Source organism: Gobio gobio, assembly GCF_949357685.1.
Source record: "Gobio gobio genome assembly, chromosome: 7".
NCBI classification, from domain to species: Eukaryota; Metazoa; Chordata; class Actinopteri; order Cypriniformes; family Gobionidae; genus Gobio; species Gobio gobio.
Genome location: NC_137103.1, coordinates 26970454 through 26988846, shown reverse-complemented (window position 1 = coordinate 26988846; position 18393 = coordinate 26970454). Strand labels below are relative to the sequence as shown.

General features: G+C 37.9%; 1 protein-coding gene across 1 annotated transcript; it reads right to left on the bottom strand.

The window, feature by feature from the left end:
• Window positions 1-1599: 1599 nt before the first annotated feature.
• Window positions 1600-13510, bottom strand: tspearb (thrombospondin-type laminin G domain and EAR repeats b; the record flags this gene model as incomplete). Its single annotated transcript, XM_079821105.1, has 12 exons — window positions 1600-1753; window positions 3319-3420; window positions 3516-3694; window positions 4178-4410; window positions 4950-5139; window positions 8144-8376; window positions 8481-8612; window positions 10147-10303; window positions 10399-10489; window positions 10632-10858; window positions 10995-11215; window positions 13429-13510. The coding sequence occupies 12 exons, from the start codon at window positions 13508-13510 to the stop codon at window positions 1600-1602; spliced, it is 2001 nt and encodes a 666-aa protein (XP_079677231.1).
• Window positions 13511-18393: the final 4883 nt, after the last annotated feature.

Here is an 18393-nt window from a genome sequence, read left to right as displayed (position 1 = left end):
GGACACAATATTGGGAATAATGTTATGCCTGATCTGTGTATTTTTTATTTTGTTACTGTGGTGCCGGATTTGAAATCAATGCAGGATTGTCTCAAATAAGTCAAAATCCCAAAATGCCAAAAAATTATAAATGCACAATAAAATGCACAAAATTCAAGATATGATTGCAAAAGCAATCTTGTCTGAGATATAAAAATATAAAAAGATTTGGTCTCGGTTTAGGAGGTCTTGACTACAACCCTATATAAAACATTGGGGGATCCAGAAGGTTTAAGCTGGCTTACAATATCTTGCAAAGTTACAGGTTCAAATTGACTTAGGATGCTAGTGCAAAATGGATGGACAGAAGAACCATGAGAAGAGATTTTTAACCTAATATCCCTTATCCTGTCCACAAAAAAAAAGAAAAAAAGAAAGAAATCTATCACACATAGCCAGAGACTCTGTGGGGAAAAGACTAACAGAGGCGTTGACAGGAGCATTGAAAAAAGTGCTCTTGTATTGTGATTGTTCTTTTCAATAAGATCTTAATAAGAAATACTTAGACGTTGCTGTTTTCAACGCTTTCTGATATTGTATCAAATTGTTCCTTAGTATTTCAAATGAGACTTGTCTTTTTTCCACCTTCTTTCGGCCCTCATGCAGACCTGACGAAGTGGGCAGGTATCATCACTGAGCCAGGGCTTGGACTTTGGTTTATGTTGTTTGCCTTTTATGAGAGCCAAATAGTTTAAAACATTAGCCTTTGTTTTCAAGACAAGATTTATATTTCGTAACTCAAAAGGCTAATAAACGTACTATGAAAAATGTTGAATTCAACCAAAATGATGCTGTGGAACAACGATAAATTGCTTGTCACTAGTCACTAAAATAGCAATATAATAGCTTATATGGCACAGCTGGTTTATCATTATCACAGAGAATCAAAACAAAACAGATACAACATTGTTCAAAAGATGACCAACAACACAATTAAGTTCTAAGATAAGTTATAATAAAAAAAGAAAATAGTCTGTGTATTTTTAAAATCCTCATTGTCATTTTTCACTATTATTTATCTATTATAAATATTATGAAGATTTTATTTATTAATTGCATATACTTGAACATACTTCAATATCATTTAAAGGCCTTCTAATAAAACATAAATCAGTAGCTTACAAACAGTACAGTACAGTGCTGGCTGATAAAATCTATTTTTCCAGTCGTTCATAAATTGTGGTAGTAGACTAGTTAGCTGCCTTCATGTGCCGAGTAATGATGCATAACCACAGGACATAATGACATTTGAATCAACAAAGCATATTGATGATCTGTGTGCAAGTAGCTATGTGCAGGTATGTGTCTTCTGACTGATTGATTTGAATGTTTCTGTGGAGATTCATCCTTCAGCGGGTTTCAAGGAATGTCATAAACTGCATGTGTTAAAGTGTCATCATCACATGATATATGGATGGATATGATTGAAGTTTTATATAACATTTATATTGAAGACCATCTCATTTAGGGGTTCATTTGTTTTCCAATTAACGCTTGAGTTATTGTTTCGGTCAACTAGTCTCCCTCCCAGCAGATGTACAGTCCATATGTCCAGTTCCACTAGATGGTCCTTAATTTAAGGACTTTAGAGAGAGCAGCTCTAGCGCTGGAGTAGATGAGGTAGGAGCCATCGGTTGTGTTAAAAAATTCCCAGTCTCTGCAGCCATTGGTGTTCAGTCTGTGCGCAGGGACAAAGCCCTCATAACCCTGCCACCTGCAAAACAGTTATTAAAACATTTTCAAGAATGGATTGCATTGTCAGATCATCAATTTACTCTTAAGACGATTCTTTTTTTTAATATTGCAGTATTGATTATGATTAATCTGTGCCCTTTTTTTCATGTCTACTTGTGATCTTTAATGAAAATGACTTGGGCGGGACAACCTGCACTCACATGACAATCACAGCAATACCAAACCACAACCATCCAATCAATTCCCGATGGACAAAATCAAGTCCCGCCCTACAGTTTTTTATTGGTCGAGAAGCCATTTCACTTGTATATGTGCCACAATAGAAAAGACTATTGCAACTATTGCATTTTTATGTCGACTTTAAAGCTACAGTGGCAGCGTTGAACTCCATAATATTTCATGTAAATATAGTAATATATTAATATTTGTTTATATTAAATTTTCTAACAGCCCAACCAAACATACAGGATTATGGAATGGTGCGTAAACTAATTTATAAGGAAAAAATATAGAAATAAATCAGCACCATATCGGATTACAAGTATCAAAGGACTTGGGTGTTCCATTTAAACGCACAGCAAGGGTTCCACTAGTATTGGGCACTCGTGCAATGTAAACAATGACGTACTGTACATCCAAGTGAACGAGACGGAGCGAAGTTAGTGAAGGAAGGGTATAAATAATTTGTCAGAAATCGCATACTCTCTTGAGTAGGTACTTATTTAGGTACTTGCTTAGAAAACCTTTACCTTTACATCTTTTTGACATTTACGTTGATTTTATTCTATATTTTTATAGTATATATTTTTGTTTATTCTATCTTTTATTCCAAATCAACAAAAGATGAGGTTGTAATTTGACAATTGTGTACAATAAAGCTATAGAACAAATGAAACACTGTTATAATGACATATTCAAATGTATGGAATATTTGAATGTCTTTTAAGAAATGTCTATGGCTCCTGACATCTTAGTGGGATGTGCAGACCCACAGTTGAAAACACCAGTGATCTTCTTTTGTGCTCCATGGGTTAATGGAAGTGAAAATAACATGAAAGTTCTGTCATTATTTTCTCAGCTTCATTTTTTCTATTCCCGATAATTTAAGTCGGTTATAAATAGCAACAAAAAGTATTTTCTTTGCACTAAGTGTAAATAGTTGTTAGATGCTGCAACATTTTCAGTGTATATGATTATATTTATTAAATCATAAATGGATGCTGCCTCATTGGGACATAACTTGTCTTTGTCCCTACCCTACACATAACACTAACCCTTACTGATAAAAAAAAACAAAACCTTTATTCCTACTTTTTAAATAATTTCTTAATTTTTATTTAAAATAAACACCTCTCCAAGCTGATATGCGATGGGAAAAGAGAGAAGAATGAGTTTGGAAAAAGGCAGATTCAAACGCTGATGCCACCCATTTTACTCTCCACATCACTGATCCAGTTATCAGTGGGATTTCTTTTGTAATTTGGACTGGCTCGATCAGACAATGGGGGGTAGAGTTAGTGTAAATAGCCTTTGCCAACAAGGCAGGCTATTTGCATTTGTTGTAATACTGGATGAGAGCTGTACCTGTATATAACACTATTTAGAGAGTATGAGGTTCCATCATAGGAGTTGGCGACCACCAGGAACTTGTCATCTCCCACAGTAAAATACTCCCAGTCCAAAGCACTGAAAGATCCAGACAACAAAGTGTCCCTTAAATAAAAATGTGACAGCTAGAAAGTAAAGTTTTTTTTCTTATGCAGACCAGTTCACAATTTCACCTGTTTGTTTCAATATCCTGAAACTTGATGAAGGTCTGAGATGCCATGCTGAGCTCATAGATGGTTGAGTTGATGGAGTACTGAATCTTGCCTTCCTCCGTTAGCATCTGGCTGTTGGCCACAGCCAGAAACACCCGGTTTTCAATCTGGAACATCTCCCAATCTATCGCCCCAAATGTCTGAAAGGCCAATGAGATACTTAAATGGGAAACCGTCATGTTAATAATGTCCCATACAAACACCATACACTATCATTCGTTTGGGGATGGTAAGATTGTTTTTTTTTACGTCTCTTACACTCACCAAGGCCAAGATCAAAAATTTAGTAAAAACAGCAATATAATATTGTGAATATTACTGCAATTTAAATGAACTGTTTTCGGTTCTTAATCAGTGATGGGTGATCAGTTTTCAATGTCACGTGACCCTTTAGAAATCATTCTAATATGCTGATTTGCTGCTCAAGAATACTATAAATGTTAAAAACAGTTGATCTCGGGGGGGAAAAAAGAGAAAAAATAAAGAAACTTCTTTTAAAAATCTTACCGACCCCAAACTTTTGAACCGAAGTTTATATCAATTTGGAAAAATGTTGAACAGGAAAAATGTTTGTGAATGTGTACAGATGATGAGAGTAAATACAAAAACATAATTTCACTTACTGTAATGGACTGATACGGCTGAAACATCCCTCCCAGCCAGATATATATTGTAGAATCAATGACCGTTGATCTTCCGTTGAAAGTATTTGCGACTACCAGGAAGTGATATGGGCCGATGGTGAAAAACTCCCAATCATAAGCACCAGCGGTCGGGATTGTCTGATTGATCTCAAAAAACTGAGTAACTGGGTTCCACTTGTAGATTACACTGTCAATATTATGGTTTCGCTCCCCTTTGGACAAAAAACATATATAAAACCTTAAAACAATTCTTCAGTCATATAGCCCATTGAAACAGAAATCCACAAGGACTGGCATGGCTCAGTTTGGATGTATTCCAATAGATGCAGGTGTAGCCTATAGATGGGGCCTGTATGGTTATGAAATGCTATGAAAGGTGTCTTTTATGCTTGCGTTTCCGCTTTGATCAATGCCAGAGGCACACGTAAGAACTTCACACGAACAGATGCGCAGTGCGCTCTCGTAAGCGAATAGAAATCAAATGCAGAATCAAAGTGAACCACATAAACAAGGAGACCTTTTAGCCTTAAAAAGACTTCCTTGGTGGTCTTTTTGTTCAGATTGTGTGCCTCAAAGACCTTAGATTTGTATGAGATTTGTATGGATTTCAATTTTAATCTTCTTTTAGAAATCGTATAAATGAACTTCCTCCCATTATTGTTCAGCAGACAAAACCTGTGGAGTTACACTGGACAACAACAGTGCCACACGAGATGACAGACGTGCATTGAACTGTTCTGATAAACATTACCTTGCCTATGATTGGCCACGGCGAGGAAAGTTTCATCTTGAATGCTGAAAGCCTCCCAGTCACGAGCGCTGTGTGTTTTCAGAGTCTGGTAGTGAATGAATTTCAGCTTCCTTGCGCTCCATTTATATATGACCGACTGCTCCTGGTCCCCTGCAACCTCACTTCTGCAGTTAGCAACAACCAGGAACTTCTGTTGCAGGAAAATGGTGGCAAGAAATCATGTCAGTACACTCTAAAAAAAAAAAGGTTCTATATTGCACCAAAAATGGTTCTTGGCTCGTAATCATAGGGGAACCTTTTTTAGTGCTATATAGCACCAATTTTGGTGCTTCAGTGGTTCTTCAGCGGTTCTTCAGAGGTTCTTCAGCGGTTCTTCAGAGGTTCTTCACCGGTTCTTTGACTAAGGTGCTATATAGCACCTCTGAAGAACCGCTGAAGAACCACTGAAGCACCAAAATTGGTGCTATATAGCACTAAAAAAGGTTCCCCTATGATTACGAGCCTTTTTTTTTTGAGTGTAGCGTCAGTGAATTAAAGGGTGCTGTGATGAAAAACAAAATTAAATTGTAATGAGTTTTGCACTTCATAATTTTCGGTACTTTCTGCATCCTCACAGGCTTTTAATTATCCCGGCTGGATTTCAAAGCCAGAGGAAAAGAGCTGTGCTGATGGGAGTATTTTAATGAATTGCCTCTACCTCAAAACTTCAGTTTAATGGTGCATTGATTTATCTTTTAATAACTGGTCACTGATGCAATTACAAAGGCTTCCTCCCTCTATTTCACTTTAAATTGAACATGAATCATAATTTTATCTTAGACTTCCAAGAAGAAAAACATATGGATAATTGCACTGCAGGTATTAACAGAGTCCCATACGGCTTTTCCAACTCTTGACTGTAATTATGCAGTAGGTTACGGTGAAGAGAAGCAGGAGGTGTCTGCTGTAAATTTTGGATACAGCATCAGACAAAATTAATTTCTGTTATTATGCACATGTGATTTACAACATTAAAACTTGAGAGCCAGGTCTCCACCCTCTCTCCCACTGCAAAACCACATCAAAATCACTCTAATGTGTAAAGAACAGCTGGGGATGCGCTCCCCTCAAAGCAAACGGACGTTCTGTACACCACACCGTCTTCTGATAGTGGTGGCAGCTGTTCCACTTGGCAGCTCAATCGATATCACAGGTTTTCATTTATACAACAGTTAGTTCCAGTCCTCAAATTTAATTGGCTTATTTTGATTTATCAGTCAAACAGCACTAACTGTTTTTTTCAGATATAGCTGCATCCAAAAACTGAAAAAATGCTGCCTTTGGAGGACGCATTCCAAGGTAGGAAGGCATCAAGGTAGCCTGGATGCCAGCCGAACTTAACCCCGCCCACAACATTTGAGGTCGGGAAGTTCGGTCTGGACTTGATCGGTTGTGGAGCAACCAGAGCTGTTCGGATAAATCAAATTGTCAGGGCAGGCTTTATACGATGATGAACAGATGATCAACAGTAACGTAATCATTCACGTCACCAAAGAGCGCTTGGGTTGAATTAATTTACTAAACGGAGAACTTGTTTGTATATGCATTCACCTTTACTATTTCTCTCAAAAATGATGATCATGTTGGTACAGTAAGTACTCCGTGTATCTTTAAATTCTTTTACAACACCGGCAAAGATCGTTTATCTTCATCTACCACTCATCTTCTTCTATTTCTTCCAGCGTGCGAGCAGTTGAGTTCTGTTGACAACTATGCGTCACTCAACATACGTCACTTACTCCTTTGCTCTGATTGGTTGTACATCTATCCAATTGAGTGCAGAGGCATTTTCTTTCCTGGCTCGTTTGAAACACGCCCCATAATCACAGCCCAATGGAGCAGTATCAGACTAGAATCTGAGTATGTCGACATCTGGCTAGCATCAAGGCACATCTGATTCAAATGTTAGCTTCACTTCCTGTCTCCTATGACACTTTCATCCGATCGAATTTTGAAGGCAGCAATCCTGTGCTTTCCATCCTGTGCCAGTTGAGCTAAAAAATAAAGATGGCATCTAAGTTTTCCACTTTTGATGTCATTTCTAGCGAATAAATTACTATTGTAGTAATTAAACATTTGCTTCGTTTTTTACCAAAGCTTGCTCTATTTTGCTGTAGACCATTAAACCGTTGCGCTGCCTCAGAAGTGTGAAATCAGTTTTGTGAGGTAAATTTGTGCAAAAACACTGCCTGCAAAGTCATTGCTTGATAGGGCAGAGAGGCAAGTCAGCTGCCTAATGCTGAGTTCACACTGCACGATTTTAGGCCCGATTTTCACTCGCCAACAGGTTTCACGAAATCGCTGGCAAATGACCGAAATCTGAGGCAAATCGGTGCTCGTTCACGTGATCAAAGACATGACCTGAGAGAATCGCTGATGAGTCGCCGACACCCGTAAACCTGAGACCTGCAGTGAAGGATTGATTGACAGCTGGAGTGAAGCAGTTCTCAGGTGATCAATGTGGGAAAACATTTATTTGGGCGTGGTGAGCTTCTGCCAGGGGTGTGATTAGTGAGCCGTTGGAAGAGCCAACACACTTCACGATGGCAAACAATGTCCAATAGGAAAATTCAACTGCAGTAGCACTCTTAAAACCAGTCGAAAACACTTTATACCCAAATGTCAAAACATTTACTCGAATCAACAGGTGTATCCTACCCTTCTGAAACCTAAAATGACAAATGGGACACCCTATGGTTTTACGGACTTTACAGAAATGTGCATGTGGCAGCCAAGTCCACAAGACAGTATGTGCATATGAAGTGCCTAAACTTCCTCTTCCTACGAGTCTACACTTTTGTGACGTAAAGTCACTTTGACTTTCGGGAATAATTCTACTGCAGAGCTCGCTTCAGTGCGGGCTCAGCAAAAGTCGAACGCAAAGGGGGCGCTCACAAGCCCCCTTCTAACAACTAAAATGAGAACAGAGAACATTCAAAAGTAAAGTTCCCATGATGTTTTTGAAGAAGGATAAAATGGAATGTTCCCTTCACGTTTGCATAACCAAAGTTATTTGAAACATTAAAAAAAAAGACATTTTGAACATTCCGAGAACATTCAGAAATAATGTTTTCAGAACTTAATTTAAATGTTCTTACAACATATTTTTTTATGCTGGGATCACATTCTATTGGTAGCATAAAGTCCACACACACCTTTTTGCCCACTGTGAAGTATTGCCATGCTTGTGCATCATACGTGCTGATGTTTTGATATCGTTCAAACCTCCCATCTGTCCATTTGTATATTCCTGAACCGAGGTTGGAATCACGGTTGGCGGTCGCAATGAAAAGCCCTACAGATGGTATGTGGAAAACTTCTATGTCAAATGTCTCAGAACTGGTGAATAAATCCTGGTGATCCTCCATGTAATCCAGCTTCTCTTTCACTGCAGAGATGCAATGTGATAGTCAGATACCATGGCTATGTCATACTATAAATAGCAGCTGTACTGCTACAAACTGCAGTTGCAAACTACTGTTACAAAATCACCTTGCAGCATAGTGAGCCACATAATGCCATCACAGAGAAACAGTCCTTTCTTCAGTGTGTTGAACCACAGCTGTCCCTCCTCAGAGTGTCCACAGGGAGGACTCACACCCACAGTCACTCGAACCTCTGCCTCTGTGCAAAATAAACAGAGACATTCAGTTTAAGAAATTGCCATCTGAATAAATAAATATATTACACCCTTCCACAGATGGACGGTAGGGAGCTTAGTTTTCACCATTTATTGCATGCAGTTTTAAGAACTAGCCTATCCTTTTAGTTTAGTTTATATCAATAAACCTGTAATCAAAAGAAAAAATAGCCTACTTATTTTATAGTTTTAGTATCCATTAGATAGGATCTAGTAATATTGTTGTTATTCTCAGTGTCGGGGGTAACGCATTACAAGTAACTCGAGATACGTAATCAGATTACATATCGGAGTTACTCTATTGACTGACAGCTCTCCTGTCCCCATGTTGAGAAAAGTAAGTACGGGAGTAAGTGCAGAGGCGTCGTGTCAACATGATGGTTATTGTAGTTCTAGACTAAATGTGAGTGTGCATTTACTAATCTCATTTGCACAAAAAAGATTCAGTATTCCTCAAAATTAATAAAATCAGTGAAATGCAAAATCTGAATATTATGTAAACCTACAATACAATACAAAACAAATATATTTCTTTGCATTTAATCTCACTTTATTGACAAATGTACTTGCTGCTGACCTTCTATGGTTCAGTTAAACCATAAGCAAAAATTACTTTAGATTTTGGGTTTTTATTGGTGAAGTATTAAACTTTCTTCTCCTGCATTATATTCTCCTGCAATCCAGAATGTCTGGACGGACGGACAGGTAGACAAACTATAGACATATAGACAGCCAAACAGCATATTCCAAGCTAAATCTATCTGTAGACTACATTACATAAGGAGAAATAAAGCAAACATGGCCTCTCACTGCCCTGTGTCATGTCTCTCAACAGGCCCACAGTATGCAGTATAACAGTGATCTCTGCACACCTATACCCTGCTTTCAAACACCAGCACTTCTTCTGAGCCAGAGAGAAACTCAAAGCACAAGGCTGTCAGTCAATGTCAGCGGATCAGTAACAGACCTGTGAGATAGAGTAACTCACATCCCCATACAATCACAGACCTGTGTTTACAGCTAAAACACACAGCATTCCTGTAGGACTTCAAGATATATACATAGCGGACATTATAAAACAAATACCACCTGCACCGTTTCAAGATTAGCTTACATTTAGTTGTTAGACAATTTTACTGGTTCAAGTTACTGAGCAAAGACTTATGGACAAATTTCGGGAGATGCTCCCTGTCGAAAAAACAGCATATGCTTGTTAGGTGTTTTGTCCTTAGTTGGTCATAAGCTGGTTTAAACTGGTCCTGAGCTGGTTATAAGCTTGTTCTGGAGCTAGTTTCTTAGGACCAGCTCAAACCAGCAGCCATGCTTCAAAACAGGGCTACAACTTATATGCAAATGCAAACCATACATGAAATTGGGGCGTATCATGATATGATAGTCTGTCCTTTTTTCTGCATATTCAAAATATGTACTTTTCCATAACCTGCAAAGTATATACTTTTAGTTATTAGTATTGACATGCAGCCGATGATTGTAGTGTTGAAGTTTTAGCAGTCTCACCATAAGGGTGGAGGGGAAGGTCAGTAGATGATGGTTTGATTGGCAGGTGTAAGAGAGCCTGGGGAACAGAGAGTGCAGACAGCCGTGGCTGAGATGAGGGACATATTCGTGAGGTAGCATCTGAACCAGGTAACAGAACTAGCTGCCGAATCAGACCCTGCAAAAAAACAGCGAAATGAACAATTACATTTAGACTTCTAAGTACATTGTAAATCTTAATAAAATAGTAAAAGCCGGAGATGAGATACGTACAGAAAATAAGCCATTCCATCTCATTCTGCTAGCAATGAAGAATGTGGAACCAGTGGTATCAAGATCATAGGGGAAGGGGCTTTCAAGCACTCTGTTTGAGACAAAACAGAATAATTTATAAGTTTATGTAACTAAATGATATATTTCAACACATAAACATCATAGCCATTTTGGATCATATATCATTTAAAAATATACAACCTGACATCTACAGTATTTCAAAAGAGTCTTACAACTCGAGGGGTCTGCCACAGTCTACAGTGAGAATTGTGTAGTATCCCGTCACTGCCAAGACCACAGTGTGCCAACGGTTATCATCCAGTCCTACTGCCTTAAAAGTGATGCGTTTCTTGTGACCACGGCCCTTCTGCAGGAAATGAAGATTGTTTTGGGACAGTCGCAGGCCGAGGAGCAGCTCGTCTGAATCTCCCTCCAACAGTGTGAAGATGTACTCACTCTTCTGCGTATCAAAGAGTAAACCGTGATCGCTATCACTACTCAGAAATTTAAAGCGTATTCTAAGGAAACGGCTTCTGAAGAATCTTTGATGTCTTCAAACTAAAACTCAACCAAATCTTAATCTTTTTTGTCCTCACCTCAGCAGTCATTTGTGGGATTTTCAGCGTGACAACGATCGAGAACTCGGCGGGAAAGAAGTTACAATTAACGAAGAGCTGAGATGCAGGGAAACTGAACAGCTGTGGAGATCCGGAAAACTGGAATCCACGAGAACCTCTGGACTGGACCATATGTATCCCATCTTGCACCCTGCTGGTCCCAGGAAGCACTCGAGACAGGAAGTCCAATGGTAACAGATCTGTAAAATTCATCATATGTTTTATACTGAATTATGTAGGCTACTATTAATATAATATTATTATATGAATGATAAATATTCTAGTATTCTAGAGAGCCACATAATAATGCCTTTTAAAAGGTCAAATTAAGATTTTAGCAATCCTATCCTAATCAGCCATAAAGTAAAAAAGTGACGAAGAAAGAAATCACTATTTTTAACATAATTGTAAGAAAAAGCCACGAATACTCCATATATTAATATATTCAGATATTACAAATGTCACTTTTGTGACACTTTGATGGCACCAAAATTATATGAAACCACACAATCGAAAAAGCAACATAAAAGCTCCTTACCGTTCTCTACCGTTCAGAAGTTTTGTGTCACTAATATTTTTTAATATTTTATTTTTTTAAATAATAATTTTATTCAGCAAGGATGCATTAAATTGATCAAAAATCACAGTAAACACATTTATAACGTTACAAAACATTTCTATTTTAAATAAATGCCGTTTCTTTTAAACTTTCTATTCATCAAAGCATCGTGAACAAAAATGTATCACATATCCACAAAAATGTAAAGCAGCACAACTGTTTTCAACATTTATAATAATAAGAAAGGTTTGAGCTCCAAATCAGCTTATCAGAATTATTTCTGAATAATCATATGACACTGAAGACTGGAGTAATGATGCCAAAAATGTGGCCTTGCACAGGAATTAATTACATTTTAAAATATTTTAAAATGGAAAACTTCTTAATATTTTCACAAGATTACTATTTTACTGTATTTTTGTCACCAGCTTTGGTGAAAAAAATACTTTATATAAATGAAACATTCAAAGGGCAAGTGCTCTTGTTTTGTTTTGACCCACTTCAGTGAATCAAAGAGGGAAATGGTTAGAGTGAAGAACACTTTATGGATCCTATTTCAAAGACTTCAGCAAAGCATAAGACACATTTCTGAGAGAAAACAAAACATCTCACATTAACGTATACATGCAGCTCAATGTTTTCGGGCTACACCTGAGATTCAGTAGGTCTGTAATGATTCACAAAAAAACATGTATATGGTACATATACAGTAGGCTATATGACTCTCATAACTCTCAAAATGTATTTCTAGAGTAATTAAAATTCCACATGATGTTCCGCTTGAAGAATTTTTAGGATAAAGAGGAACACAGCATAAGTTAAATTTGAAGGTCTGATTACGAACCAAATCAGCAATTCTTGTGTGAAAAGCTGTCTGTGGGATAAAATAATATCATTATACTATTTAAATGCTAACTAAAGATGTTTGCCAATCTTTTTAATAGATCTGCATCTACTTATAGCAGAGGGGATACTAAATCTATACCCGTTCCATTTTAAGCCCCTTTAAGATTTTAAATCTTATGATAGCTCATAGTATATGAGCTGGAAAATGAGAGGCAGAAATGTCATAACCTTCTGGTTTGATTTTTTATCAAAGCTTTTTGTATTCTCTCCACTATAATATAAAATGCATCAAGTGTTCTGGCCAGTTTGGTGTCCTCTGTCATGGGACCATATCATGTTTTCAAAAAGCTTATCCAAGTAAAAGCAAGTCAGTGATGAATGGTAGTAAAAAATGTCCCATTTTCACAGTGTCACTAACAAATGACGTTTGCTGAAGACATTTATGCCAAGCAACAGTTGCTACAAACAGTGAGCATGGTTTAGAAATGCTCCCTTATTGTCATTCTATGGTGCATGATGTCTTTCAAATGAAATCACTGTGCAACACCAGAGTGGTTTACATCAGCACCTGGCAACCACATCTAATCTGTGTCTTATACACCTACATCCCCTGGAAACCAAGATATTCAGAGTGGATTATCCTGACCAATGTCTGACAATATAGTAATGTGACAATTAGAATTGATTGACATTTGTGTCTGGATTTTTCATTCGTCTGAATGATCATGAACATCTGCCTTTAATTAGTTTTCTGAAATGGTTTACTAAAGCCCATAATCCAAAGTCAATTCAGAAGAAAACCTGCAATAATTACAAAGTATAACATGACTCAAATAGTGTCTTTAACAACTAGGACAAGTTGTGACTGAGACTGGATTTCCCCCTCAAAATAAAATCTAGATATAAAAAAGCTCATTTTAAATAATTTCCATTGATCATTCTTCCATCAAATTTCTGCTAAAAAATGTCTGTTCAGCTGAACATGTGAAACCAGCGAGTAGGTCTGACCTGTGCATGGTCTCCATGGTCCAGACTGGCAGGTGATGATCCAGGAGAGGAGCACACAGGCCAGCAGCAGCAGCTCCGACATCAGGCTCTCCACTCGCTCCGCTCCATTCACACACGGCCAGACTGAAACAAACCCATTCTCAAAGCCCCGAGACCATCCTTACATCCGCACGGCTCACAGGGCTTAAAACACATCAAATCAATGTGAGGGTGAGAAGATATCCAGGGAACAGCTCCGAATTAAACTGGCATCTTATGTCCTCTTGAAGATGCAGCGGTCCTCTGATGTCCTAATCGTAATGAATATACGATCAAACCATATAAAATACAATGCACTTTTCTCTCCAAACTTCTCTTGAGAGTCTATCAAAACTCCATAACTGTGAAGAAGTTCCTCCTTAAACGGTGTCCGGCTGAGGTCGCTCTGCTTTGCTGTACATGTCAGTGTGCTGTGAAGGGGAGTGTAAACTCCACCTGTGAGTTATGAGCAGGGAGAGGTGTTTTACCCCGCAGACATTTAAATGAGAATAAGTCAGCTGTAGAAAGGAGGGGTTGACGTTAAAGAGAGAGAAAGGTGGGGCTGAATGAAGCACACGGGAGAGAGAGGCTTTTTCCAGCTCTTATCTCGTGTCTTAAAGGTTTGTGAGGAATTCCCCACTGTTGTACATGTGTGTGTCAGGTTGCTCTGGTTCGAAACTGCATCGTTCTTTTCGATCGGTGTGATGAGCACTATACCCTGAGGATTCTTTGTCAAGAAAATCTCCCTTCAATCAATCGTTTCCACACCTGCATCTCAACCCATGTCTTGAACAACACCCCATGTGACTGGCTGGAGGGGAAACAAGATTTACAAATGTTTACAAGAAAATCTCCTTAACACTCTTTTAATTTGACAAATACATATAATACATTGGTAATGGTTGATTAATGTTGCAGTAGTGCTGGTATATACAGTTCAGCAGCACTGGGACTTGTATGTAATGTTCATATCATATCACTCTGTATGTAAGTAAAAGTGGAGTGCAAGGAGTGGATATTAGTGGATATAAGTCAGAAAACAAAAAACTGTAAAATAATATACAAATACTGTGCTACAACTCAAACATTACTTTTTTTTTCCTTCATTAATAATTCTCAGACTACTTTAAATCTACCTGCCATCCTTTGGTATTAGACATTTTAACATTGACAACGAATTTATCATATTTAATGTAGGCCTAATAGCCTACCTGAAGTTAGAATGTCTCAATAACTGCATTGGATCCTTTATTTGTTCATTCTTTTGTCAGGAATAATGTGTTAAAAAGTGTGTGTGTAGTATGGGCGTATTACATTTGTCATTGGCTACCAGCGTCAGTTGCGTCACTTCACAACCATTTATAAATCCTCTCCCGTGGCCTCATGGGATGGTAAACCGTCTATCGTATGCACACTTCAGAATCTCGCCGGAAGAAGTAGGACATTCGGGTACTTTTTGCCTACACTTTTATGAATACTGTGAATTTGGACATTCTTATTTTGTCACATACTGTTTTTCGCCTACTATAAAATAGGGAAGTATGCGATTTCAGATGCAGCCAATGTCTAGGTGGACATATCATTATTTAATGTGTTAAATCTTTCTTTCTAAAATACACTTATCCGAGTATCAAATTAGGTCTTAAATGAATTTAATAAAATAATGTTCACCATGGATTTTTTTTTTAAAGTCACAATATGTGATTCTCGCCGCTAGAGTTCGCTTCTTCAAAACATAGGCGTAGCTTGATGACGTCTTGATTTCGCAGAATCACGGGAGTTGTTGTCTTCACCTCTAAAGCCGGTAGAAAAGAATCTGATTGGACTCGGGCATAAAGCATATTCATGGTTGAGCTAATGTATTAAAGATTTATTAACATTACTGTAATATAAAGCAGGGTGGGGCTGAAAGCCGTTGGAGTGGAACGAGCGCTTCTTCCGCTCATGTGTATGTGGGGTAATGCATTGCTGTTTTATCATATTACATACATTTGAGTGTGTTGAAGGTTAGGTTATAATGCTACTCTGTGCGTTCGCTTGGCGGCTACTATGAAACATTTGTTGCACACTCCAGTAAGTTAGATCGTTATTAGGCGTGGTAAATCAAGAAAACAAGATTTAAACGATAAGACTAACTGTGTTGAGTTATATAACAATGATTCATTTTCTTTTGATGAATGCATCCAAACAGTTGCTCAGGTGTCTAATAAAACACATAATCTAATAAAACACATAATAAGACTTTAGCTTATTCACCATATCCCCCAGAGTTGCCATCATGGAACTGGGTTACGCATACCATGCTGTACCATATTACTCAGCGCCTGAAAATAGGCTAACTTCCGTCAACATAACCAACGTGACAACCTGCTTACACAGAGAGCGTGCTGGGAACTATTTTCAGGCGCTGCGTAATATCATTACACCGCTGCACCCATGGTACAGCAAAGTTCCTTGGTTACTACACAGGAATGAGAGTATAGTTCTTAGCCATATCGGCCTAGAAAATCGCAACTTTAAATTTTCTGTCAGTCTTAGTACACGGTGTAAGTACACATAACAACATGTAAATAGGAAAATGTTGGCGTTATTTTGTCACTTATTGAGCAGCAGGCTAGCTGGAGCCATTTACCTCCAGTCTTTGTGCTAAGCTAGGCTAGCGGTGGGTGTGTCAGACAGAGTTATGGCACGCACAGAGATGAGAATGGTATGTATGGACTTATCTAACTCTGGGGGATACGGTGAATAAGTCCCAAAAAGTCGGTATGTTCCTTTAAGAAATTCAGTCTCACATATAGATTTAATAAAAATTGCACATCAAAGTATCACATATTTTGTCTTCAATTTCCTTCATCAAAGCTGCTCAGGCTTATCTGAAAATCTGTCATGGATTCTGAAGGTGCGAAAAAACAGATTACAGGAAACGAGAGCCTGTGGCTGGAATGACAAAACATTACATAAAAGAAAACTGCAAGATACTGAAGTCACAGTCAAATGTTTTGCTGTGTTAGAAATGTTTAAAGGAGAATAAATCAGAAACTACAACGCAAGGGGAAATTATCTTTCAGGGTTGACATTTATCTGTCTTATCTGTTGATGCTGGCTGCAAAACTCCTCACTGGTTTTGTGCAGCGATGCCAAAGACAATTCATGTTAAATCCAGCATAATGGATACAACTCTGCCATGTAAACATATGTCAAATAGTGTTCAGTCACAGCAGTTAAACACTAAATACTTTCTGACAGGAGACTAAAACATAACAGACTATTAAAAAGCAGCAGCATGCAACCTTTTCTATGGAAGTAGCGGCTCTTACGTTTCTGTTTTCGTTTCATTATCAGCTTGAGGAAGAATCCTGGCGTGTTTGGGCAGGTGAATATCTGATCAGTGCATGTGAGAAATGACAGCTACGTTTTGCTTTTGAACCTCTAAGGTTAAAGTTCCCTTTGGAGTGCCTGAAATACCCTACAACTGTGACATTCACAATATATAAACCCATCGTTTTATTCTCATTCTGTTACGTTTTAACTGAGATTCCCCTGCCTGATTAAAACGTATCATAAGATGTGAGAAATGTGATAGAAATCAGTCAACATTTTTGCCATTGACGTACACATATTCTTATGAAAAACAATTTCAATGTCAGTTTGTCAAAATAAAAAGGCGCACAAAACTGTTTTGCGTAATATAAAATCTCAAGCAGCCTGAAGGTTCAAGAATACTCCTCCCCAGCTCATATTCTCAGAACTTTTGATAATGTTCTGACAAGGTTCTCTCAAAATTAGGAACAAATGTTTTTCCAGTAACGTTGACATAACATTATTTCAATGTTATCTGGTGTTTAATAATGTTCTCAAAACATTAGCCCCAAAATATTATTTTTACATCGTTCATGGAACTTTTTTGTAGTTGTTTGTTAATTTAATGTTTTTTAAATGTTATGCTTGGAGAACAAAAAATGTTTGTTGGAGAACAAAAATATGTTGCCGCCATCAAGTTATAAAAATTATATTTTTGAATGTTCTCTGAACATTCTGAAATGTTCCCACAATTTTGCAAAATTACAAAATGGAATGTTCCCTTATTTTCGCATAAAAACATTTCTTTTACTGAACACTTTAAATGTTCAGAGAACATTCAAGCATAACATTTTTATAACTTGATGGGAATGTTAGCAAAATATACTTAGAACATATTTGTATGACCTATTAGTCACAAGTCCCCCACCATACATTTTTCTTTGCATAGTGACAAAACTATTAAAAGCAAAGAGTGCATTTATTGTCAGCCTGAGGGCTGTGTGAGGTCAGCTGGCTGTGATATTTCACTCTAATACAATGTAAAGGGGCAGCTAATAGTTGGGCGGCTACATCGACACTTGCAGTAAGCCTGTAATCAGGAAGGGAAGCAGCCCCAGTCATTACGGAGGGACATGCTCCCTCACAGCTCTCTGCCTCAACCAGTGCATCTCACCTACTCATTAACCCTCGATCTGACCACCTGACCTCAGAAAATCCAGGGCTCACGCAACTACCCTAGTCTGACCCCATGACTACATAATGATGTCATACTCTTTTTAGGTAAGTACATAACATGAGACACGGCAGTCTAATGACAGCAGAAAAACATTTATATTGAGATCCATGCAAATAGCTTTGTACATGCGCTACCGACTATATTCCCATACAGTATCCAGTATACAGATGGAGGGGAAATGTATCATATATGCAACATCTCTGTCAGTGGCTTCATTGTGTGATCAGTTCTTTTGTTATTCCGAGCTTTAAGTGTCATCTGATCCAAAGAGCCATGAACAATCACAAACTATCAGCACTATGGCCCAAAGCCTTAGGAGAGATAAAGATGGGTCATTATGAAGCTTTTAAAAAAGGTTTTACAGAACTTAAGTTTCACAAAGAATGTTTTATTCTCTTTCTATATGCTTT